Source organism: Camelus ferus, chromosome 16 (genome assembly GCF_009834535.1).
Source record: "Camelus ferus isolate YT-003-E chromosome 16, BCGSAC_Cfer_1.0, whole genome shotgun sequence".
Lineage (NCBI taxonomy): Eukaryota > Metazoa > Chordata > Mammalia > Artiodactyla > Camelidae > Camelus > Camelus ferus.
In genome coordinates this window covers 34,827,550-34,852,035 of record NC_045711.1, presented here as the reverse complement: position 1 = coordinate 34,852,035, position 24,486 = coordinate 34,827,550, and the positions used below count along the sequence as shown (strand labels likewise).

Below are 24,486 nucleotides of genomic sequence, written 5' to 3'. Positions count from 1 at the left end.
AAGGGGAGGGAAACAATGATCACCATTGTTTAGGTCCAAGCCTCAGTCCCCAGTTGGTTCTCATCCTGGCCTAGGGTAGGAATAGAGAAGGCTCCAGGGATGGGAGTGGGTGGGGGCAGAGTGGGAGGCTCCCAGGTGGGGTGGGTCTGGGGACCAGCTGCTGCTCCTATTCCCAGACCATCCTGGACCACATGCACCTCAAGTGCAAGTGCCATGGACTGTCAGGCAGCTGCGAGGTCAAGACCTGCTGGTGGGCCCAGCCCGACTTCCGCGCCATCGGTGACTTCCTCAAGGACAAGTACGACAGCGCCTCAGAGATGGTGGTGGAGAAGCACCGGGAGTCCCGCGGCTGGGTGGAGACCCTCCGTGCCAAGTACGCGCTCTTCAAGCCACCCACGGAGCGGGACCTGGTCTACTACGAGAACTCCCCCAACTTTTGCGAGCCCAACCCCGAGACGGGCTCCTTTGGCACCAGGGACCGGACTTGCAATGTCACCTCCCACGGCATCGATGGCTGTGACCTGCTCTGCTGCGGCCGCGGCCACAACACAAGGACGGAGAAGCGCAAGGAGAAATGCCACTGCATCTTCCACTGGTGCTGCTATGTGAGCTGCCAGGAGTGCATCCGCATCTACGACGTGCACACCTGCAAGTAGGGAGCCAGGTAGGGCGGCCGGGTGGGGAGGCTGGGGGCCTTGGTGCAGGGAACTGGGTTTGCCCATCTCCTCTTCTTGACGACCTCATCCTATGTCTGAGCGATCCAGGACACACAAGTTTCCACCACCAAGGTAGGAAGCCAGGATTTCCCAAGCTTCAGTGGGTCCTTGGGCAGTGTCTTGTTGGATGACACAAAGCACAGATAATATCTGAGTGTATGCGGACGAGGCTGCAAGCAATTGATTAAAATTCGTATACAAGTTAGTAAACTGGAAGCCAGGTCAGTTTTTCACAAGGCTTCTAGCTGTCATTAGTGAGCATCTGTGGGGCCAGAGGAGGGACACTGTGGGGTTGGAAGCTAGGACACCTGACTTCTGGTTCCAACTTTGCTCTGAACTTGTTGTTCTTTCACTTCTCTGGGCCTCAGGTTTCTTACTGTAAAATGAGGGGGTTAAAACACTTGAAATAGCAGGCCAAAAAGTCTCCTGTACCCCTGGGGCAGCGTCATTTTGCATCCACCTTGAACTGAGAGGGCAGGTTTTTGCACAAGCATAACTCCTACCACTCTCAAGGAGGTGGGTGGGGGAAGCGGTGTAAAGCCCATATCCTGACAGATCTGAAGCCTGGGTGGAGCGGGGCGCACTCTCACCGAGTTTATGGATGGTGATGGGGAGGAGGAAGGAGTCAAGTTCAGAGTGACGGTGGTGAGTAATCAAGGGATCAAAGGCTGGTGGATTATGTTCCCAAGCTACTCAGAGGTGACCTGCGTGGGAGACACTGTTGCCTGGCCCTCAGGTCTATAGGTCCCCAGGATAGGTCAAGCTTGGCATGGGGTGGTCCTAGTCCTGGAGGGTTTCTAAGGCCAGAGTGCTCTTTCTTCCTTTTTTCTGACCTGGGAAGGAGCTTGGTTTATCAGTTCCGAGCCCCGGTCCAGCTTTCACCATTACCACCCATGTAACTCAAATAGGACAGTCTTCACACACCTGTCTCCTTGTGGGTCATCCTCTCCAGAGGTGCCGTGAGGATCAGAGAACACTAGAGACAGTGCTGGGTTCATTGCAAGACTTGCCTGCCTGGGTCATCGCTAGCTGGGGCTGTGTCGGGGAGAGTACCTCACTGGTGATGCAATTCCACACAGGGAACCTCAGAGTGGGGGGTGCACATCTATGCTGGCAGGGCCGGGGGCGGAGTGTGGCCTCTCTGCAGCTTGGCGGGGCCTGATGTGCTGGGGAGAGCTCTGGTGGAGCGGCAACTCAGCCCATCTGGGAAGCACCTCTGTGTAGCTCAAGTTATGTCCTGGCAGGGACAGAGTCCAGGAAGACAGCAGGAGGTGCCCTTTTTCTTGGCATCTGAATAAAAGCAGTGTGGGGAGTGGAAAGAGAACAAAGCTGGTCCCAACTTCACCACTCCCCAGCTGGAAGCCCACTGTCCTCACATCTGTACAGCAGTGGTGATGACGGGATCCCAGCAGAATTTTTGAGTTTCAAGCAAGCTAGTAGATGTAAGTGCTGGTCTGAATCTAGTACTTGGCCATGAAAGTATGAAATGCCATCAGAGAGCCACGACACGAGGGCATCATAGTGCAAGGAGATGGTGTCATCACTTGGGCAGTTCACCGCTTTGCAAAATGATGGGAGGAAAGTCAGTGAATAAGAGAGAACTCCCAAGCTCACTGGGGTATAACAGGTGGAAGGAGTGTTTGAAAACTACAGTGCCACCTTCCTCTGATGTCCACTCTGGCCAGAGGCAACAGTGTCCCCACTGTCAAACAGGACAAAGCTCTGGCCATTCTGAGAGAAGGCTAAAGGGAACTCAAGAGTTTCAGAACACTAATAAACACCGAGCAGAGCACAGAGGACTATTGGTCTAGCCTGCCCATTGCACAGACGGGGACACTGAGCCCAGGTCTCTGCCTTCAGAAAGCCCTGTATGTGGGTCCTGCAGAGGCCACAGCGGCAGCAGCCCAGGCCCCATCAGTGGTTCTAGGAGGCTCTAGGGTGTCACACCTCTTTTCCCCCTGAGCGGGCAGCTGAGATAAGCCATTTGCCAAGTGGGGAAGTAGGTGGGTTGGCCCTCAGTATCTAGAAAGTCCCCTGCCTGTAGCCTTAAACTGATCCTAAGAAAAATCAATACTCTCCATCAGCCTTCCATTCCCCATTTCTCAAGCAGTGGCATTTTCCTCAGTCTTGTGGAGAGCGCTACATAGATGTGGTTTCAAGATGCCGTGCCTGGGTAGATTGTGGCCCCAGGCCCACTGTATTGGGCAGTCTGAAGTCCTCATTCTGGGACAAGTGGAGAATGTGGCGCCCTTTTGACAAACACTGTTGAGTGATATTGGGCAGGTTGTTTTGCCTTTCTGAGCCCTGGTTTTCTCATCTGTGATCTGGTCATAAGAACTGCAACCTTACAGGATTGTTGCGTGGACTAGAGGTCATGCACACAAAGAGCCCTGGCAGCAGGGTCCAAGGAGGCAGCAGAGATTCCCAGGGCAAGTGGAACTGACCTCCAAGAGCGACTTTCCCGCCGGCTCGCTGCTGGTCTGGAGCTGCAGGCACCTTCCCTGTCCTTTCATCTGCACCAACACCCTGTAGGCAAGATGGGAACGTCCAAGACAGGCTGGCAGGGACTGCATGGAACAGAGCCTTTAGCCTTTCTCTTGGCCACCCTGTCTGTCTTGACAGTGCAGGTAGGAGAGAGAAGGGAGCCTCAGAGCTGGATGCCACATACTCAGGGAGAGTCCCAGTCAAAATGGCTTTCCATTAAGAGTCTTGGTCCTTCCTCATAGGGAAAACCTCTTTCCGCTGCTGGCAGATTTTGTCCAGTGTCTCAGGCTAACCGCTGATTTCCTGCCTTGCGAGTACCAGATTTATTCCTTGTTATTCAGATGCTGTGAGCGCTGTGAGCACAGTAAGCTGGAAATGGCTCTGGACAGGGTCAGGTGGTCTGGCCGACCCCGAGTCCTGGGTCTGTCACCAGCTTGCTGTGAGACTTCGGACATATCCCTTCAGTCTTGCTGAGTCTTTTTCTCCCCCTGTAGAAGAGTCTTCTACCGGCCCTGTCAGCCCTGCAAGGAGTTAGCTGAGGGTTGATTGGGAATGTCCAGGAGAGTCCTTTGAGCTTTAAATCCTTTGTGAGATGTAGATACATATATGGATGAATAAAATGTAGACACTGGTACTCCCAGCAGAAGGAATTATTCATAATTCAGTAGACTTCTGTTTGGACCGCTCGATACAAAAACAGTGTACAGGATCCTACAAAGTTGGGAATGGGGCCCTAGATCTGCACAATTTCTCCCAGTCTCTATGCCAGACAGGTTCCACACTAGGCTACATACCTGCTACTGGGCTTCCTGTTGCCCAAGCCCCACCTAGGAGGTGGGGAGGTAGGATTGGATCCCTGTGTGTAGACACTAAGGCCCTACTGCTCTGTAGGCCACGTGCCCTTCCTCAGTGGTAGACTCCAGGTAAAGGAGGGAGGACAGAGATGTTGAGACCCTCTATCAACAGCCCCTGATCTTTGCACGCCTATGAGCATCTCTGGGAAAACAATTATGTTCCTAATTCTTCCTCTTTACTTTCCAAAGGGCACTGGGAACGGGTGAAGTGTGTGGCTGGGCAGATTCACTGAAGTCCTATGGGAAGCAGGACCCAGAGCTGGGCTCAGCCCTCAGCATCAGACAGCAAGGAATCCGGACTGTTGCCAGATGCACGTGTGGTAAATTACCTGGACCCAACCCGCCTGCTGCCTGGGAGGCCTCCCTCCCTCTCTCTCATCTTAAGTTTCTCACCCCACTCTGGATGGTGTGTGGTTTTTAAAGAAGGGGCTTTCTGTTTAGTTCTCTAGGGTCTGATAGGAACAGACCCGAGGCTTATCTTTGCACATGTTAAAGAAAATAAAAGTGAAAAAACAAAACAAAACAAAACAACCTCTACTCCAACAGAACAGGCTGGGCTAATGTGAGCGCTCTGCCTGGTGGTGAAGATATCGGCGTGGGCAAGTTTCTGTTTCCCAACTGCCTCTTCTGGTGACATTCCAAGATGCCTGTGTGGTGGGAGTCAGGAAGTAGGACAAAGCCCTGCAGTCTCCTTTTCTCTGTCTACTCCCATTCAAATCTGATAGACTTTCACATTCTGATAAAAGCCATAGGGTTCGCTGGGATAAAGTGGTAGGGAGGCCCAAGGCAATCGTTAGAGTCGGGTTTTGAGTTTTGAAGAACCAGGAGTTCCGGGTGACCTGGTAAGCTGTTTGAAGAGCAGCTGTATGTTCTTCTCAGTCCCGTTTTCTCTGTAACCCTGTTCTGCACGAGAGGCTCTTGTGAACTGCAGTCAGATCTCAAAATCTTTTTCTACCATTCTGCAGTTTCCACCATTAATGCAGTACCTTTTTTTTTTTTTTTTTTTGTAGTGAAAGTTGTAAATAGGTTATGTGTTGGGGGTAAGCCTTCTCCAGCTCAAATGGCTTCCTAAAGAAAGACGTGGTATCTTTAGAAGGGGCCACTCTGTCCCTCCAAGCCCTGCTCACCTGCAGATTCTCCATTAAAAACAACTCCAGGTCAAGCAGTTGGACTCAGAGAGAGAGTAGCAATCTAGTCCTGAAGTTCCAATTTTGTGACTAGTGGATGGGGAGGATAAAAATGATTCCTTCGTTTCCTCTCCACTAAAAACACGTCGTCCTGCACCCTTTTCTTTCCTTGGCCTGTGTGAGGAAACGGAAATGCAGAGATCTTCCAGCCTCACCTGTATGCTGACCGCATCAATCCATGCAGTCACCAAGGATCAGGATTGGGTTTTCAAACTAGGGCAAGCAGTCACTTGCTCCCTTGGGTAAAGCATCTCACAGCTGAGTTCTCCTTGATCCACCTGGGTCCTCTGGAGTGTCTCAGAGGAAGCTCGCAAACTGGAGGCAAGAGGCAAGAGTTAACCCAACAGCTCTGTCTTGAGGAGATTCAGGAAGAAGAGATGCAGCAGAAGCATAGGATAGAACAAGGTGATTTCTTCCTTTCCCCTTCTCGGGTCTACCTAACACTCTCCTAAGACACCGGGTCAAGGATCTTCCTACTTGCTCAGGCAGCTTCTCCAAGACGATCGATTGTCTAGAAGTCAAGCCTGTACTCTTGAATCTGCTGGCACCGAGCCCTGCTAAAGATACACATCCCATCCCTTCTAAGAGAGTCTGAAATGCCCCTCCCCATCTCACCTTAGAAAAGTTTTAAATCATGTCAACCAGATAATGCTTGCTTTATATGAGAATTATTTCAGCAGAGTGGAAACAAATTTTCAAAACAGTCTTTTCATATCTATGTATTCTATATTAAGAGTGATAAAGTCATGTTTCTGGGGCATATTCAAGTAGCCGATAAGTGATTATTTAATAATAGTACATTGAGTGCATTGTAATTATTTGCGCCGTAGTCAGGTAATAGTATCCAACAGAAACTTCCTACCAACCTGCTGTATCCAAAGTTTTGTAAAAAGTTGTAGAAGTTGTTGATCTTTTTGATTTTATATTCAAAAAGTCTCTTTTTATAAATATTATTTATTATACAATGTATATACCTTTGAGTTAACTAAGATTATATATTATATAAATATATATATATATTTGGAGAAAATATATTTCATCATGCAGTCTTTTTCTGTTAAGTCATTAAAGACAAGGTAAACAAACTTAAAATGGATACATTGTACAGTGTGTGGAGTTTCCAGGTTAATGCTCAGGAGGTCAAGAATATCAGATTCTGAATGTGGGAGCCTCCACTTTCCCTCTGAAATTTAGTGGCCCAGATTAAGCAAGATCATCTGAGATGTCATGGACAGTAGGTCTGATTACTAAAGGACTTTCTTACAGGCTTACTTTATTATAAATCAGCTTCTAACAAAGAATTTCCAGTTTTAGAAATAAGCAGTTTGGGCAGTAATTCACTTCATAGACTCCAGCACTTCAAATGCACAAATTAATTGTCATAGACACTCAAAGATATGGTTCAAGGCCAGCAGACCACAGGGTTGGCCACTGACTCAATCCCTTTCTAACCCATGTTTTCAAGTTCATTTATTGGGAAAATAGGATTTTCTCTACTAAAAATGAGACTTGACTGGAAACAGCTCTCCCCTGCCAGCTCCTCTTGAGAGCTAAGCTACGGAAGGGATAGGCTGGTCGGAAAGAAGCAGTGGTGTGCCCTGAGCACACCTGGGTTGTCTGGAACAGGTGTCATTTGAAGTTTTAGATTGGTTTGGGCAACACAGACCCACCAGTGGGCACGCTCTAGGGAAGGGCATCTCTCCTTGGACTGGTGCTTCAGAAGGACTCACCTGAAGCTTATAGGTGACGCCTTTTCAACGACGAGATGCTATAATTCAGTTTTATGACGACAATCCTTTGGTCTTCAGACCTACCCATAAAATGTCACCTTGAGTTTGACACAGCTAAATGTTTTCTCTTCCTTTCTCTTTCTTCCAATTTACCTTTATTAGGGATAAGTACATTCATCTCACTTCAGAGAAGAACTAACAGAAAACTAGGGTGGTCTGCCCTGTGTGGTACAGCTGGGCTGCCTGTGCTCTAACCTGAGATGAGGGATGGCTACTAGACGTTCACAAACTTTACTTTGCCCGTGACGTGTCTTTATTTAGTACCTAAATAATAAATTGGATGTGAATAGGACACAGACCTCCACGTCTCACGGAGCTGCTTGTCTCTGTACTTCAGTTTTACATAAAGCTGACACCATTCTACCCCAGTATTTTGGGTACTTTTTCTTAACCTATAAAATTGCCAAATATTTAAATGGTCCCTATTCATACTCCACAAGGCCGTTTGTAAGCCTTTCTATGATTAATTATATTCTATGATTAAAGAGAATACAGTTTATAGCAGTGCTTAAACATTTAGTTTCTTCATAAGCATAAATACTAATAAACATCTAAAAAGATCCAAAAAAAAAAATCCAAAAGAAAGAAAAGAGACAATATGAGAAGCTATCTTTCAAAGCAGTACTATTTTATGAAGAAAGAAGGGAAGGAAAGTGTGAGAGGGAGTTCAAGGATAAGGTACAAACAGAGGCGAAAGGAAGAAGCAAAGTGAGGGGAACGATGATGGTGGTGGCGAGCGTATCTAGGTGTGTCTGTGCCGGGCCTGGGGGTGGGCTCATGTGCGGATGTGCACAGCTGACCCACACATTCACACACAGGTGAATTTATTTCAGCAAAATCATGGCTGCTACAGTGTCATCGGTTCTCCTAGCTCAACAGAGAACTTTCTAGGAGGCAAAAAATTATCTTACCATTAATCGCATACTCCCAACATGGTGTGACAGAGTCAGCTCTGTGGAGACTGTACGCTGGGAAAATTTCAAACCTGAGTCCTCCTTGCAAATTGTCTCCACTCCTTGGGATTCCTGCCGATCACAGGCGCCATCTCCTGCATCTTAATGTCACCATGTCTGCTCAGCACACGCCCTCTGTGGGCCCAGCTCCAGGACCCAGTCTCGGCACTGCTTGCCAGCCGATGAGAAACTTTGGATCATTTTGCAATAATTTCTGAAATTTACATGCTTTTTTGAACTCTCATACACACCTTTCCCCATCACCTCTTTGAAGAGGCTTATGGATCAAGTTGCCAGGCAAGGAAAATGAAATCTTGCTTTTACCTTCTGTGTTTGGGCCAGGCTGGTTGTTTATAGCTGACTCAGTGCTTCAACAGTCTGTTTACCAGGATTTGATTACTATACACACTTGAATCTACTTCGTGACTTGTTGCTGAAACTTAAAAGGGAGGCTGTTCACTGTAATTTTTAGGATATGAAAAGACAGCCTTAGAGCAAAACATATTTCAGGTTTAACCACTATTATCCAGTTTTTCTGTTATACTAAAAAAAAAAGTGTTTTGGTGAAGTTATACAAATTTAGAAAGGATAAAATAACTTTTTTTTTGAGATTTTAATTACATCTTCTGACAAAAAATAGCCTGTTAACAGTTCATCCATAGAAGAAATCTAAGGCAGCGGCTAGTGGACTGTCTCCCTTGCTTTATCACCAGGCCCTGTTGTAATCCTGAACACTCTCTGCCCAGCACAGGTGTTGAAGAGCTGTGGGATAGCTTCAAGACACTACCTTCTTTTGGGGAGGGTGTAGCTCAGTGGTAGAGCGCATGCTTAGGACCCACAAGGTCCTGTGTTCAATCCCCAGTACCTCCTCCAAAAATAGATAAATAAACCTAATTACCTCTCTCCCCCTAAACAAAAACAAACAGAAAGACTCTACCTTCTCAAGGCTATGCAGGGACCAGGGTAACCTAAGGGTCCTGCCAGGAAGGTGTGGACATCTGGGGGAACCAATGGACCCTGCTGTCAGAGGAGCTCTACACTTGACCTCTCTCACAGAGCCTTGCTGATTTTCTAGGTAGCCTTTAATCCTAACCTAAGCCAACTCTAAGGATCAGGTTTTAGCCTAAAAGATCTAATAGCTCAGAAACATGCAAAATGGGGAAGAAACCTCACTGAGAGTGTTGGAGTCCCTTGGTTTGTGTGCATCATAGGAAGGAATAATTCTACTTGAGAAACAATTTTCCTTTCTGGTTTATTGCTAACCCATTTGTGGCTCTGGTACACTTGAGTTTTTTAATAAGGTGAAGTAAATAAAATAAGTATAAAGATTTCTGTTGTACATTAACTTTATAAAATATGCTACTGATCTGTTTTTCTTTTAAATTAATTAAATTAATATTTTCTTTTTTTTGGAGGAGGAGATAATTTTAATTAATTAATTTAGTTACTTAATTAATGGAGGTACTGGAGATTAAACCCAGGACGTTCTGCATGCTAAGTAAAGCTCTATAACTATAACTCCTCCCATAACTATATTTTCTAAATAATTAAAATCAGAGATTTTAAAATAAAAATCATCCATCTCCTTACACTAAAAATCATCCACCTCCTTACTCCTTACAACAAAACTAGGAGGGGACTTTCTGAGCCCTCCTTCTTCATACATTCATATCAGTTACATATGCTGTTTTATACAAAATATTGGTCTACAGAATGTTTTCAAGTATATGTATTCTTTATTGCATTCCTTCATTTCCATTAAACAATATAATATTTATATTTTTCAATATAGTTTTGGATAAAACACAAAGACATTAACCTCATTTAACAAGAGACATAAGTTAATACAATGTTGTTCCTTTCATGGGAAGAGAAAAAGAGGCAAGATCTAAAACAGATTAGGAAATCCAGGATACTGGCCACCAGGAATCACAGAATCTCACAATACAATCCACTTAAAAAAAAAGCCACAAAATAAGCTAGGGATGAAAACCCAAAAGAAAGTAGATATGACATACAAGTCTACCAAGAATATACAGATAGCAAGATCTGGAGATAATTTACCTGCTATCACAGGGATGGATGACTGAACTACAGCCGAGTACCACTGCGGCAACAAGCCTGACAGGCAGTGTTAAGTACCTTCGGGGGCTTCTGGCTGCTTGTCCTTGAATGTTAAGCAGCAATGGGGAGAGACTGGCATGTTCCACAAGTCTCATCACCAAATACGATGGATGACCTGATTCAGTTTCTTCTAACTCAGCTGTAAGACAAACCACTGTTCTCCTTCCCTTTGGAAGAAGTGTGTGGAGGGTAAAGGAAATGTGTTCAATGCATTGGAATGGATACTGAAGGGCTGACGGGAGACGGCTAGAAAGTGGTCTATTTTTTCAGGAAAAATAGTGTTTTATTTAGATGTTACATAGTACAGATAATTTAAAATAAATGAAGGATACATTCTAAGTAAGTCATTAAGCTAAGGAAAAAAGAAAAGTGGTGATACTAATAGGCCTTTAATATTATACTAAGGGATTGACCCATTTAGAGTTGGACACTAATTAGTGCTGGGAAGGTTGTAAATGACTGTAATGACTCCCTTCTGTTTCGGGGTGTATGCTTTTTCCATACATATCTTTCACAAGTTTTTAACAACATCCACCAAGTGGTAATGATTAGCATATCTTACCACAGAGCAAATTACTTACATTAAGGGGATGTCACACCCAACACAGTAATAATCTGACTATCTATTAAGAAAGATTTCCTGATTGCAATTTGGAAACATCTCTGAAAATGAGAACAGCATCTTACAGATTCAGAGCCCTTTCTTCAGGCAAAGAAAACCAACTTTCTGGGAGAACCTTTAACCAGATATCCAATGACCTTTAGTGTTAGCACAGGGAAGTTGTAAAACAGTCCCCTTGAACCCATACCTCTATGCACTGCTCCTGGTTTACATGTAGAAAGTCTCCCTTCTAATAGGCCAAGTGTTGTTTTGCAACATCATTACATTTATTGAGAGTTTCTGGGTGGTGGTGGTGGTGGTAGGGAGCTTAGAATGTGTAGTGTTCACAGGTACAGTATGTCTCCCACATTTAAAGACTGAGGAGGAAGGAATCGGCTTGCATGGAAAGGTGGGCACAGCATTCTGAAGCAAATTCATACCTTCCACAAAACAACAGAATATCTCAATAAGCACAAGGAAGGGAGTTTTATTGCACTAATCATGCAGAGTGAGCATGTGTTGAAGGTAGGGAACATTTCACTTTGTCCAGTATCTTGAGTAAGTTGAGTGAAGATCCCAGGCCATCTTCACCTTGGTCACTTTGTGTTTGAAAATATTTCATTTTCAAAGTCGAGGGGGCTACTGTAAAAGAAATAACCAAAACAAACAAACAAAAAATAGATGAGGGTCTGCAAACAGCTGTTCATCGCAAAATCACACTGAAAGCTTCTTAATGGTTTTTCTATATTTTTCACTATGCATTTGCTATTAGATGAGCATTTCACAAAAGAAAAAGGTCACAGCTCCATGCATTTAAAAGCAGGTTCCAATAAATATGTACCATCGAGCTTTTTCCTGCATTGTGACAAGGAAGTTTTGCGAAGCAGGACAGGGAGAGCAAACCAACAGTACAACCCATTTCCTTGCTTGGTCTCTCAGACCTACAACACAGTGAAGAACTCTAATAAATGGAAACAAAGTTGTCCAAGAGAGGTTGAGAATTCAAATTCATATGCACTGTACAGCAACTCTTAGAATAGGCACGTGGATTAAGAGGGTGGTAAGTCTGGTTGACAGTTTTAAGTGTCGTATGTACTTACGCTCCTTCTTCTCTTAAAAGGGCCAAGAATTTTCTCACACGGTATTCAGGATCCATCTACATACATCAGAAGAAATAAAGAAGACAAGTTAATGGTGCCCCTAATAACTATGCACTTAACTTCATGCCAAGAAAATGCTCAGTTTTCTACTTCCTTAGAGCTCTGCTGAGTCACAGAAATGTGTTACTGCTCCTTGACCAGTATTCTGATACACAGCAAAGCAGACTATGTCACTCGAGAGAAGTGAATGGGATTTCCTAGCAGAGAATCCCTGTGCACGAGGTTCCAAGTGACCCAGGTGGTCTTCCACGGCTGCCTCGGCCAAGCGCTCCCTTAGCCAGGGCTGTGGGGAGGCAGCACTGAGGCACCAAGTGTGAGACCAGAGGTGGCCACTGATGGGGCACAAATGGCACTGAAAGCCACAAAAGTGAGACCAAAATGGAAGAAACCAATTAATGCTGATTAAACAACTGAAAATAGCTTATTAACTGTATGACTGACACGTTAGCTTCTCTTAGCCTTGGTCTCATCTCCCTTGCATAGTTTCTTCTTTGCAATTAAGGGAAAAAAATGCTGAAACTAAAAAGATGAAGAGTGGAGCTGTCTCCACTGATATGCTCTCTGGATAATCCAGGTCTCTCTCCTGTGACCGAGAACAGCATCATGAGTCTAAGAAAGGATGGGGGAGTTTTGGTTCAGGTTGTAGGTTCAGGTTGTTACTATTAATTAACCTATTCATTTTCATTTCACATTCATATTTCTACTAACTTGTTTAATTATATTTTATTCTCATTGGTCCACCAGCAATGTGAAGTTATCTAAAAACTGATCACTGAAAAGGTCTTTAACTCCTTAACATGAATTTTTATTGCAAGAAACACACCTAACTTTTAAAAAATGTTCCAGGGCAGGAGTCTGTTTCCCAAGAGGGAACTCCCTGCCCTTCAGGAATAGCTTTCAAATGCTTAGTGCAGCTGTGGGTAAATGTGCAATTGGATTCCCCCTCCAACCACTTTTCTTTCTTTCTTTCTTTTTTTTTTTTTTTTTAAAGATTTCTTCTTTTCTATCCCAGAAAAACATTGAACAGAAGTTTCAAATGTATCAAAGTTAAGAGGTCAGACTACAAAGGACTAAGAAAAAGTGTGAATAGCTAACAAGAGAAACATTTTTCCTCTTTGGGAATAGAATTACATATGAATCAATTGTCAAGTTCTTAAAAAAAAAAATGGGACTGGCTGGAGCTTCGTTGTAGTCAGCACTTGCAGGTCTTTGCCCATTAAATATATTTAATATGTGTGAGCAACGACTTACTGACTTGCCTGTAGCTATGGAATTAAAAGTCAAGAGAAAGGGAGGAAAAAAGTAATCTAGATAAATGACTTTATTCCCTCAGGTGACATCCAGTCAGAGCAGATCCTTGCACTGTGCAAGTTTTAACAGAATTGTGTATGGTGAATAGAGAGGTAACATGACTTATATTCTGCTCAACTACATGCCTCTTCACTTAGGCTCGGTCTCTCTAAGGCAGATCTAAAGAGAATTCACTCAGCTGCACGAAATCCATTTGACATGAAGGGGTTCAAACTCAGAGGCCTAAGAAGTGTCAGTAGCTGAAGATTAAGCCTGAGTGCCCCACTCTCACTTTCTCCCTCACACAGAAGAGGCAGTAACTTGCTCACTGACCTGCAGGCATCAAAGGAAGAGGAAGGGGTAGGGACTGGGGAGAAAAACCCACATAGTTTCTTCTGTGCAATTATTGAAAAAAAAATTAACCTGAAACTTAAAAAATGAAGAGTAGAGCTGACGAGCTGACAGATTTATCTTTTCCAAGGAAAGAGCCAATACATCTGTGTATGCACCTTTACCAAGTATAATCCTAAGCAAAGTGATTAGTCTGTAACTTTAATTTACTACTCGTAATGAAAAATAAAAAATTGGCTTAAAAATTGTCCAGCTGAAGGTTCAGTAAATTAAACTTTAAGTTTCGAAAGCCACAATTTTATTTTAAAATAAATTTACCAGCAAAGATTAAAAAGCATTTGCTTTGTGATTCCAATTTGTTATTGGTCCAAGGAACTATTTCAGAAGTAACTGTGAAACTTAAATTTCACATCTGCTACCCACAGCTCACACTGACTGAGCAGCAGGCCTGAGCAGTAATACACAATGCTTAGAATGCAGTCAGCCCCGCTAGGACCCGGGAGAGATTCATTCAACAGAAGTTTACTGAGTGTCCTACTTTGTGCCTTGCTGTGGGGCTGCGGATTTAGTAGTAAGTGAGAGCCAAGGTCCCCGAACTCAGAGCTTGGAAGAAGCACACATATAATCTAACTAGTATGTCAGATAAGGACAGAAAGAAATGGGCACATGGAGGGGTGGAGTTCCAAGAGAAGAAAGGTAGGTTGCCAGTAGATGTGAGAAAGTCCCAAAGAAGTTTCATTTTTTGCCCAGGCAGTAGTCTGGGGCTTAATTTTCTATGTGATCCTGGATGCTTCAATCCTACAGTAGTTTGACGAACGTTCTAGGAGCCCAGCCGAGGAAAGTACACAGAGCCTAAGTCTAATCAGTGCAGCTCAATTACTCTGTCCCTTGAAAGAGCCTCTCAGGCCCCTTTTGGTGTCTGTGCAGTAGCTTCCTGATCTCTGATGGACAATGCCATTGCCCCCTCCATCGATGACTGGCCGTGACCTTGGATAGCTCACTGACAACCTGTGGGACACTCAATACCCTCACCTCCAACATGAGGGAGCAACAGAACAATTATTCTTTCAAGTCCTTTCTAGTTCTAAGATCTAGTGACTCCCTAAATTAAAACTTAAGGTAACTTTATAATCTTTTCTTCTATTTTTGACTTTTAAGTAGTGGGAAAGAAAAGTACCAAATAAGTTACTGACTAATCTCAGAAGGAGGCTATTAATACCAACTTGAGTTTGGAAATAATATGAGAGAATTCTAACTTAAACCTTAGTGAGAGGAAATAATAAAACCTCTTAGTACATATCATGAAGCTTCTATGTCTGGATCATATGGCGAAGGAAGCATCTTACCTGTAGGGACATCTCGATCAACATTAGTAACTTCTTGATTCCTATCCAGACCTTCCTCCCTTTGACTTGCTGTGCAATTGTGGTGCGTTCCTTGTCCTTAAAGTTGCCCAATAGCTAAAAAAAAAAATAAAAATAACAAAAGTACTTCTATAAGTGCATCAACAACATTAGTTAATTCTCACATTCACCCTTAAAAGAACAGTGATAAGAACTACCTGACTGGTTCAAGCTGATGGGATTCTCTCAAGTTTTAAAATCCAACCTGACTTTCCTGAATCCATTAGGTGCAATTACGAAAATGAAAACTGGTATCCTAAACCCTGTTTTCTTATGGACCTTCATTGTAATTTAGAGATACATTTGCTGGGGGAAAAATAGCTCTAATCCATAATAAATATCAGTTAAAATTTTTAACATTCCTTTCTAGGAATAATCTGTATGTGTCAAAGCAGACTAAATATAATTCTCTTACCCAACCCCGGCACAAAAACTGCTCAAACAGGTAACCTGGAGACATTTATCATGTGAGTAATTTCTATTTTGATGGGAGTATGCCCCAATTGCATGGGTCTTGAAGATTTTAAGAAGCCTTCCTGACTCTTTTACTGCTGAACAAGTCACTAGATAATATTTTCTAACAGAGCTCATCAAGTCATTCATGCACTTTGATATTAATCAAAAGTTTAAAAGGATATATATATTTTAAAATTAAAGACTCTGTCATCCTCAAAAAAAATTTTTCCATATTATGAACTTGTTAATAAAGGAGTTCCTTTAACTTCTGCAGCTTTTTTGAAATGTCTAAGGTTTTAATCATTGTTCCAATTTACTAAATGCAAGTAATGGGCTGAATGCTACTATGAATAACTGAATTTTCTATGTATTGATTACTTTACTCCCTTTCGCCCATTCCAGGTTTCTGGTCCAGGCAATTTAAATGCATTACTCAGGCTAGGAACAAAGTAATTCATTCCTGGCCATCTGTATGCTGCATACACCAAGGAATGAGAAATTACTTCACTCTCACATACCTCTCTTCTTCCCCTAATTCCTGAAAATGATTGGAGGTGTATCTCAGGTTCCATGTCCTAGGTTAACATAGAAACTTAAACATTCAGTGCAATGTCTGTGGGCGCCCTTTAGCATTATTTCCAGCCCCGACTCCATTCTTTTGAAACAGTGTGTAATCTACTGACTGATTCTCACCTCCAAAGCCTCCAGCAGCTGCTCTCCTGTGGCAATGTTGGGCACATGGATGGTGGTGCTGAAAGCGTTAAGCATTTCCATCTCCTGGAGGACATCTTTGCGGCTAGTGGTCCCAATGATGAGAAGCTTGCGACCCTGATCACAGGGAGAAAATGTTAAAACACATAGGATGATTATTATATTATTGTTCCTGATTAGGAATTATTGTTATTCCTGATTAGGAAACTAGAGTAAGCCTGAATAATTTCTAGTTATTTAGTCACAGAAATTCAAAAAAGGAAGAAAATTCAGATTTTCCTCTTGAAAATCTAAAAAAATTATCAACAACGTGATTCTTCAGAGCAATACTTTTCTCAGAACATGATTCAGAAAGAGGCAGCTGCTCTTTCTCCTCACCCACATTAATAAACTAACGGATTAGTAAATCAGGAAGACACACAAACTAAATAGAAAGATACCTTAGTATATGTTTGTCATTCATTTTTCACAGCCAACACAGTATATGTATGATTGGGGAAAAAAAAAAAATGAATGAATGGAAAGTCCCCAACACCCACTTAGCAGGACTTTATTTTGCTTTTTAGAAGGAGTAGGGTAATAATAATAGCTTATATGTATGCAATAGTTAACTGTGAAAGGCATGGTGCTAAGTGCTTTACACAATTGTTTCATTTAAAATTTTAAAATTTCATTTTAATTTTTAAGCCTAAAATACACAAAAAATGTTTAAAACCTACACCAGGCTTAGGCCACCGTTCTGGATTCCCTCTCTCCAAAGGCAACCATTTTCAACTCTCCTAGTTTTCTTACATTTACTTCATCTTTAAATAAAATGTCACACTATTATTTTTAGATTTTTCTTTTCAGCTTTAAATATTACTGAATTCCTATTGTAGAAGATGGAGACAATATTAATTTTGCACTAGCCCCCACCCCCAACATGTCCCTTCCCTCATCCTTCCAATATAGTTATTTCACAGCATTTGGGTAAATCTATATTCAGTATTTATTGTGATTATATAAATATGATTTACGGCTAAGCCATGTAGTGTATTTTTAAATTTCCTTTCTTGGGCAACGTTTTGTTTTTATTGGAGTCAATAATGGCCACTTCCCCCCTTTGCTTAGATTACCAGGTACCTATCACACGTTCAACCCCAAACAAATACAACCACGGACATCCTTTCAATACGTTCAGACATGTTAGGGGATTTTAAAGTTTTGGGTGTTTGTTCTTAAACATTCCCTCCTGCAGTCCTGTGTTCTCAGAGCTCAGTCTGAACTGACTGTTCTCTAGATGGGCTGTTGCACAACTGTTAGCTCTAGAACCTTCCTCTCTCGTTAGAGGCCAGTATTCTAGCCTTCCTTTTCTTCATTTATTTCCTCTTTTCCATGGTACATATACTACAAAAGCTTCCTGAGAAAGGGTGTACAGGAGGTAAAAATTTTAAGACCTTGAATGTCTAGAAATGCCTCTATTCCACCCTTCATATTGTACACTCTACACTTGATCGTTGGGCTAGGTATAGAGAACAAGGTTAGAAATAATTTTCCCCTCAGAATTTTGAAGGCATTGTTCTACTGTCGTTTAATTTTCAGTGTTGCTGACTAGAAGACTGGTGTTATTCTGATTTTCTGACTTACTGTTTCTAACTTAAAAAAAAGCAAAAATTTAAAGGACTCTTTTCTTTATCTCTATGCTCTGTAATTTCAAAGGTATGTACTTTGAGGTCTTTCTTTACTCGTTTTGCTGGTACCAGATGGATTCTTTCTAAACTGGAAACTCCAATCATTTAGTTCCAGGAAATATCTTGGATTATTTTTTGAGATTTCTTTCCATTCATTTTCTTCCCCCACCCTCACCCTGAACATCATTAGTTGTATACTGGTCTACTCATTTTTTTCCTTTTTCTTTCTTTTTGTTTCTGGTTTTTATTTCTTTCTAATACTTTTTTGGGGGTTAGTATCAACTTTATCTTCCAATTTTTAAATTAAGTCCTTTCTATAATTTCTTTTATTTCTAAGAGCTCTTTCTTTTGAATGTTTCCTTTTTGAATTACATCCTATTATACTTCACGGATGCTACCTTATTTTGGATCTCTGTGAATACTGCAGATTTTTAAAAACGTCTTCTTTTCTCTGCTTTGCCTTTGTTTCCTCTGGGTTCCTTTTCTCCTATTTGTTCACTGGTGGCTTTCCTCAAGTGTCACTGGATGACTGTTCGTATTTAAGAGTTAAACTAATGACTGGGAGCTCTGGGTCTGAGGGCTTCATGATAGGGTGATCAGATAAGATGTGGCTGATTACTGGGGGGTCCCTCAAAGATCAGGATGTGTACATTTTTCCCAGAGAAGAGTCTTCCAGTCTCCTTCCTGAAGGCTATACAGCCTGATTTCCAGCATACTACATGGGAGTCAATGGGGAAAGCAGCTCGGTATCTCACCACTCAATAAGGAGACTGTCATTTACTCTTGTTTGCAGTGTGGCACCTCTTTAGATCAATCTTTCATTTAGTGTCCATTATAATCCTGAGAATTAAACATTAGTATTATCTCTATTTTACTAATAAAGCTACAGATTTAATTATTTGTTCAAGGATTAATAACTAATAAATGATGGAGCCAGGAATGGAAACCAGATCTAGAATCCAAAATTGTATACTGCTTTTTTTTTTCATGAAGAAAATCACATTTAAAAAATGTTTACTTGGAAAATGGAAGAGGAATACATTTTAAACTATGTCTCTAGATTTAAGATATACACTCGTGGCACAGATAAGCCTTTAATACAATCATTAAACCTACTCACAGATCTTAGAAACTCAGGACATTAAAGTAGATGAGGAAATACAAAATTATTATGTAAAAATTAAATGCAGGAAAAGATTTTAAGATATCAGGGATTAGATGCCAAAACCATTTTCATTTGGGTTTTGTAAATATTATACCACTATTACTACTAAGGAATGCTAGCCTTTTCAGTCTTACTCATTGTTTTTGTCCATCTACTGTGCCAAGAATGGATGATGCACCAACATAAACAAAAGCCTACCAAAGAAACAAAGCTGAGGCCTTCTGGTATAATTAGCCATTGGAGTATCAAATGGCTGTGCAAAGATTATGAGATAGAAGTACTTCTGTAGGGAAGGGTACAGTTCAAATGGTAGAGCACATGCTTAGCATACACAAGGTCCTGGGTTTGATCCCCAGTACCTCCTCTAAAGATAAATAAGTAAACCTAACTACACACCCCACCAAAAAAATAAAATAAATTTTAAAAAAAGTACACTTATGATGTATATAGATTAAAGGGTAATTATTGTTATTATTCAAGAAAACAACTAGCTAAAAATCAAACACATTGTCAACAGATCTTTACCAAGCTCCTAGGTGAATGTGGAATAGACCTTGTATATAGACTGATACAAAAGAGATCCTTACCATACAATATGGAAAGGTAGGGGCATCACGCACAGGATGTCATGGTAGAGGGAAGAAACATGTGGCAGAGAAACATCTTTTTTTATGGAAATGATACCTGAACTGAGTCTTAAGGAGTGGGTTCATTAGGAGATGAAGAAGGACATTCTAGCCAGAAGGAGCAGAAACAGATAAGTCCAAAGGCACAATACAGAAAATAAAAACGAGGGTGCTGGGGGTAATTACAAACACGTAAAGACATACAAACTTCTACTTTGTAACAGAAAAATGGTGCTTTTACACTCAAACTACTTTTCAACACAGAATTCTAGTTGTAAACTTGGGAACACATCCCTTAAGGTTCACAGATGCCAAAGGCCACACAGCCTGGTACATCTTCATTACAATGAAAGGTAACTGTTACTTTGCTTTTTCCCTTAGGTTTTTAACATTCCATGGTCCATACGTCAAACTCCCTCATCTTGCTCCTCTCTTACAGAGGACAACACTGGCCCGAGAAGAATGGCTTCTTATTCATTCCAGAAAGCTGGAACTGCCATTTTCCTAGTGCAACTTTCTCTTACGTTACCAGTGACTATGCTCTTTGGAGTGTTGAAAGACTGGGAAATGCAGAGCAACTTATAATAGAGACACTAATTTATGTTTTGCTTTTCTTCTTGTTTAACAAGACTGCAAACACTGCAGAGAGGTCACGACCCAGGCAAGCTCAGGCCTTGACTCGTAAAGCTCATCTTTAAGAAAACACTGAAAAACATTACTAAATAATTAAATTGTGCTGGGTCATTTTGTGTATTAATAAGTGGTAATACCCATGAAGAAGCTTTATCATGAAAAAAACAGCTCTGAATAAATTAATATAATAAAACACACTGGAGAACATTTTGGAGGAAAAGCGGCCAGCAGCATGAAATGGGAAGGCCAGCTTTAAAAATAAAAGCAGAGCTCAACCCAAGAGGGGAAATCTACCTTGCTAGCGTGTGGCGATGAGTCTGAGTCTGTAGCAACAAAACATGCCCCTTGATGGAAAGGAAAAAAAAGCAGAGCGATAACTTATTTAGAAAAAAACTGTTCCCAGCATACTCTTTACTGAGATTTTCTAGTCCTGAGGCAATAAAGAAAAGGCCTAAATAAAATGACTATCTGCCAATCGGATTATGATAAACAATGTTCCAAGGTTAAACAAGTATTAGTTAACTAATTCTCAGCACCATAAGAAGCAACTCAGGTGAAAACATTACCATGAAAAAGGCAGGGCTCAGTCAGGTGTTGATCCTTCAAAAAAACACTTCTTTACATGATGAAGAATGAGCCAAGTACTTAGCAGTACCTAAGCCTTTTGCCGCACAAAGGACTAACCAGATAATCCACACCCTTTCATAGGTCCTGCCCATTGATTGGCCCCAATAAACTGATTTGTAACAAAAGTTCGTGTGGAAGAAAGCTTTTTTTCCCCCCTTAAATAAAAATGCCACCAATATAATACTGCAGTGAAATGGAAGGGCTGATTTTAACCTGCAGACAAAAGTAAAGTCAGTTATGCAGTAAAGAAAGGCCAATTCTTTCCATATCATTCAATGCTGAGCCAGGGCAATACACCCTTGGTGAGAAGAATTAACTGTGAACAATTGGAAACCCTGAAATGGATTAAGAAGTGAGTTTGAAAGTGTAACTCAAAACTGCTGTGTGCTGGGGGCCTTAAACTTTATTTTCTGATTGTCAGCATTTGAGGGTTTTGTACACAAAAGTGAAATTTTTTAGAATCTAGAATTTATAGGCCTGGTAAGTAAAAGATAAAAGAGATTAGTGGATCAGACCATTAACCAGAATTGACTCTGTTCAGGTATTTGTGGAATTATAAGATTTGGTTCGTGCCTCCAAGGTGAGTACAATTTAGCTGCAAATAAATGTTCAGGGACAACTAGCAAGTAACACAGCAGCAAATACAGAGGAAGAACGGCTGAGGAGACACGGCACACAGGGACAGCTTCGTCAGCTTGGGGTCATGGAGGAAAATTTCTGTAGTACAGTAGGGACGCTGACAAGGAGGCAGCCCTGGAGGAGAAGGGACGGTCTCCAATGCTCCCAGTTCCTCTGTGGGTGATGGGGGCCGCTGAGCCAGAGCACTAGGGGCTGAGAACGAAGTCTTTTTAGAGAGATGGAGAGGAGGCAGCCATAAAAGGAAGACTCAGAAAGCTAAACTGAGGAAGGAGATTTCATATAAAAAGCAGCAGAAAAGTAAAGAAAGTGCTGGAGGAGGAAGAACTGAGATGACCTGGGCAGTGGGGCGGGCAATGAGAAAAGATGCGCTCTCAGCGGAGGTGCCCGGAAGGCCCTCACCTCTCCACCTGCGCATGGCACTTGGCCGTCCTGTCCACTGATAGCCCAGGCGCCATTGTCCACAGCTGGGCGACTTGGGCGAGATTACTGAACTTGGAACCTGCCTCCTCCTCAGCCATAAAAATGGGATTAGGAATCCTACCTACCTGTCAGAGCAAAGCAGGAGGTGAAGAATGCTCGGGGGCGGAGGCTTTGCCGTCACTGTCAGAGGAGGCAGGAATGAAAGGAAGTGGGAGCTTGAACCATGGTCTTGAGAGGAATCTGAAAAATCGTCCTTGGCCTGGGATGCCAGAAATCCATGACGTTGGGTTGAGGGGGCGAGTGGGTGTTGTGGGTACCCGAGAACTCCGCTCTTCCCAGCAACACAGGGTGCTGGCGGTGATGGTACAGAGACTGAGCGCCTTCTCCCAGAGGGCCAAGGCCCGCTCTGCGTTAGGGGAGATGGGGGCTCCAATCTTCAGCTTAACCAGGGTTGCGGTGAGGCCAAGACGAGGCCGGAAGCTAAACATCAAAAACCCCTCAGAGGAGTCTTGGCAGCAGGTGACAGCGAGGGGCCTGGGCAGGAGGCAGTGACTTCTGAGGGAGAAATTAGCTCAGGGCAGAGGGTGCGAAGCTTCCTGGTACAAGATGCCTCAGTCCGTCACTTATCCTAGCTTCATTCTTGAAATGGGAGCAATGGCTCATTTTTACTTAGTTATTATTCAATGCAGATTTTTAAAAATTCTACCTATTGTAGAGCATGTACAACTTAACCATTGCATTTATGTTCAAGTTTGCATCTTGTTTCTAGTCTGTCAACTCCCTGGCAGCAGGGGCCATGTTTTATTCATCTCTGTCCTTGCCCTTTCTCAGCACAGCACGCCTGGCACAAGGAAGACGCTCTGATGGTCCCTCTGCCTAGAATGCTCTTCCCTTATACATCCATCCACATGGATGTCTCAGAGTCGGGGCTTGGCTGGAGAGTCATGAGGCCTCCACATGCCCCAACCCCTATTTAAAACTACAACCCCCCTTCCTTGTCTCCCTTTATCCTGCTTTCCCCCACAGTATGGATCACCTTTTAACATACTATATACTGTAATCATTTACTCCTTTACTTTCTTCTATTTATTGCGGGTATTCCCTCGTGAGGACATTTGTGTCTCCCTGGTTTTACTGATGTATCCTGGGCTAGCATTGCAGGTTGCTGTGAACATAGTGGGAAGTTAGTATGTTTGTGCTGACTGACTGAGTGGTGATTTCAGGGTAGGTTTCAACGGTAGCAGATCATTCCTTCCTTGTTACATTTTCTCTTCTGGCCCTGGAACAAGGCACATTACACCAAATGTTCAACAGGAGAATAACTATCTACAGTTTCAGAGCGTCTATACCTCTGAGCCCCAAGTGTTGAATACTGTGACAAGTCAAGAGGTTTTACGAAAACCATCTAGAATGAATGGCACGCATGCTTCATTTACAATATAAACAGATGCAAAGGCTGTCATATCTCTTTCTTATAGCTAATCAATTGATTGATCAAGAGTTAAGCTATTCATAATACTGACTTCTCTAATAAAGAAAAGGTAACATTCACTAGAAGCTAAATCTAAGCTAGTAAGGTAAATATTATTAAGCATCTCCTACAACTCTTGGTTTCTCCAAACCAAGGGAAAAATTTGACTACTATTTAAAACAACCAGGAGTCTGGACAGTGAAAGGAGAGGAATGGGGCCTCTTTGCATATCCTACGTGCATTTCTGATTTCTCATGCTCAAATGTCTGTAACAACTTTTTTTTTTTTTGGTAGTTAAATATTTAAGTTGAATACCAAAGGAAGGATGTTTCAAATAAATCATGCTACAACTAGGCAGACAACTACACTTAGACTCTCCATTAGATTGTACCCTGAAGCAAATTCTTAGTCTACCGTCTTTGTAACCATCCTCCTGGTGCTGCAGGCAGGGCAGAGGACATTAAGGAGGGGAATTCATGATGCAGATTGAATATAAAATGAGAAACTTCACTTCAAATAGTTTAAAATAATTACTATAGGCAAGAGCAGACCACTCTGTGATGTTAAAGAGTATTTTAGTACCAGTTTGTGAAAAACACACTGAATCATCAGATTTTACACTCAGAGCAGCTCTGAAAGATTACCTAGTTCTCTCCTTCCCCCTCTCCTCTCCTGGCGAGTATGCAGATGGAAACCGGGGCAACCTTTTACATATAGGGAGGGAGCTGACACTGGAGTTCAGGCCTCACCGATATTTCCGCTGTGCTCTGCTGTCTGTTCTTATTTGTGCAATTTTAAACTTATATCAGCAACGGCCCATCTCTTAATTATGAGTTAGGCAGATATATCACCTAGAAATTACCTCTGAGCTCTTAGGAGAAAAGGTGAAGTAAATTAAGAAAATAAAGATGTACTGACCACGCACAGGGTTCTCAGTGCCAAAAGGAACGGTCTCATAGGTGCTCTCTCGGTAGGAACCTAACCAAGATGACCGCTGATTCATCAGCAACTCCAGACTCTGCAGCCTGGCACCCACAGTAGGCTGTCTCTCTGTCCCTCAGCTTTTAGCTTGATGTGCCCTTGCCCTAATATGACCCCTGTGCTCTAATCAGGTCAATTTTCTTCTTTTTCATTTAATTGCTACCTCCGTGATTT

General features: G+C 42.4%; 2 protein-coding genes across 3 annotated transcripts in view; one reads left to right on the top strand and one right to left on the bottom strand.

Annotated features, from left to right (window-relative positions):
• The window catches only part of WNT3 (Wnt family member 3), a 46,770-nt gene extending 40,428 nt beyond the window's left edge, over positions 1 to 6,342 (top strand). Inside the window, exons 4-5 of one of the 2 annotated variants that reach the window (XM_032457185.1) lie at positions 177 to 652; positions 4,244 to 6,342. In XM_032457185.1, coding sequence (XP_032313076.1) covers positions 177 to 652; positions 4,244 to 4,475 — 708 coding nt within the window. In that variant the 3' untranslated portion in view covers positions 4,476 to 6,342. Of the gene's footprint in view, positions 1 to 176; positions 665 to 4,243 lie in introns of both variants that reach the window. The other variant, XM_006194418.2, reaches the window with a different exon arrangement.
• A 3,358-nt stretch (positions 6,343 to 9,700) lies between these two features.
• NSF (N-ethylmaleimide sensitive factor, vesicle fusing ATPase) overlaps positions 9,701 to 24,486 on the bottom strand; it is a 132,586-nt gene continuing 117,800 nt past the window's right edge. The window contains exons 18-21 of the mRNA XM_032457184.1: positions 16,063 to 16,197; positions 14,857 to 14,970; positions 11,810 to 11,865; positions 9,701 to 11,351 (exon numbers count right to left, since the gene is read on the bottom strand). Of these exons, the coding sequence (XP_032313075.1) occupies positions 11,306 to 11,351; positions 11,810 to 11,865; positions 14,857 to 14,970; positions 16,063 to 16,197 (351 nt within the window). The 3' untranslated portion in view covers positions 9,701 to 11,305. The remainder of the gene's footprint in view (positions 11,352 to 11,809; positions 11,866 to 14,856; positions 14,971 to 16,062; positions 16,198 to 24,486) is intronic.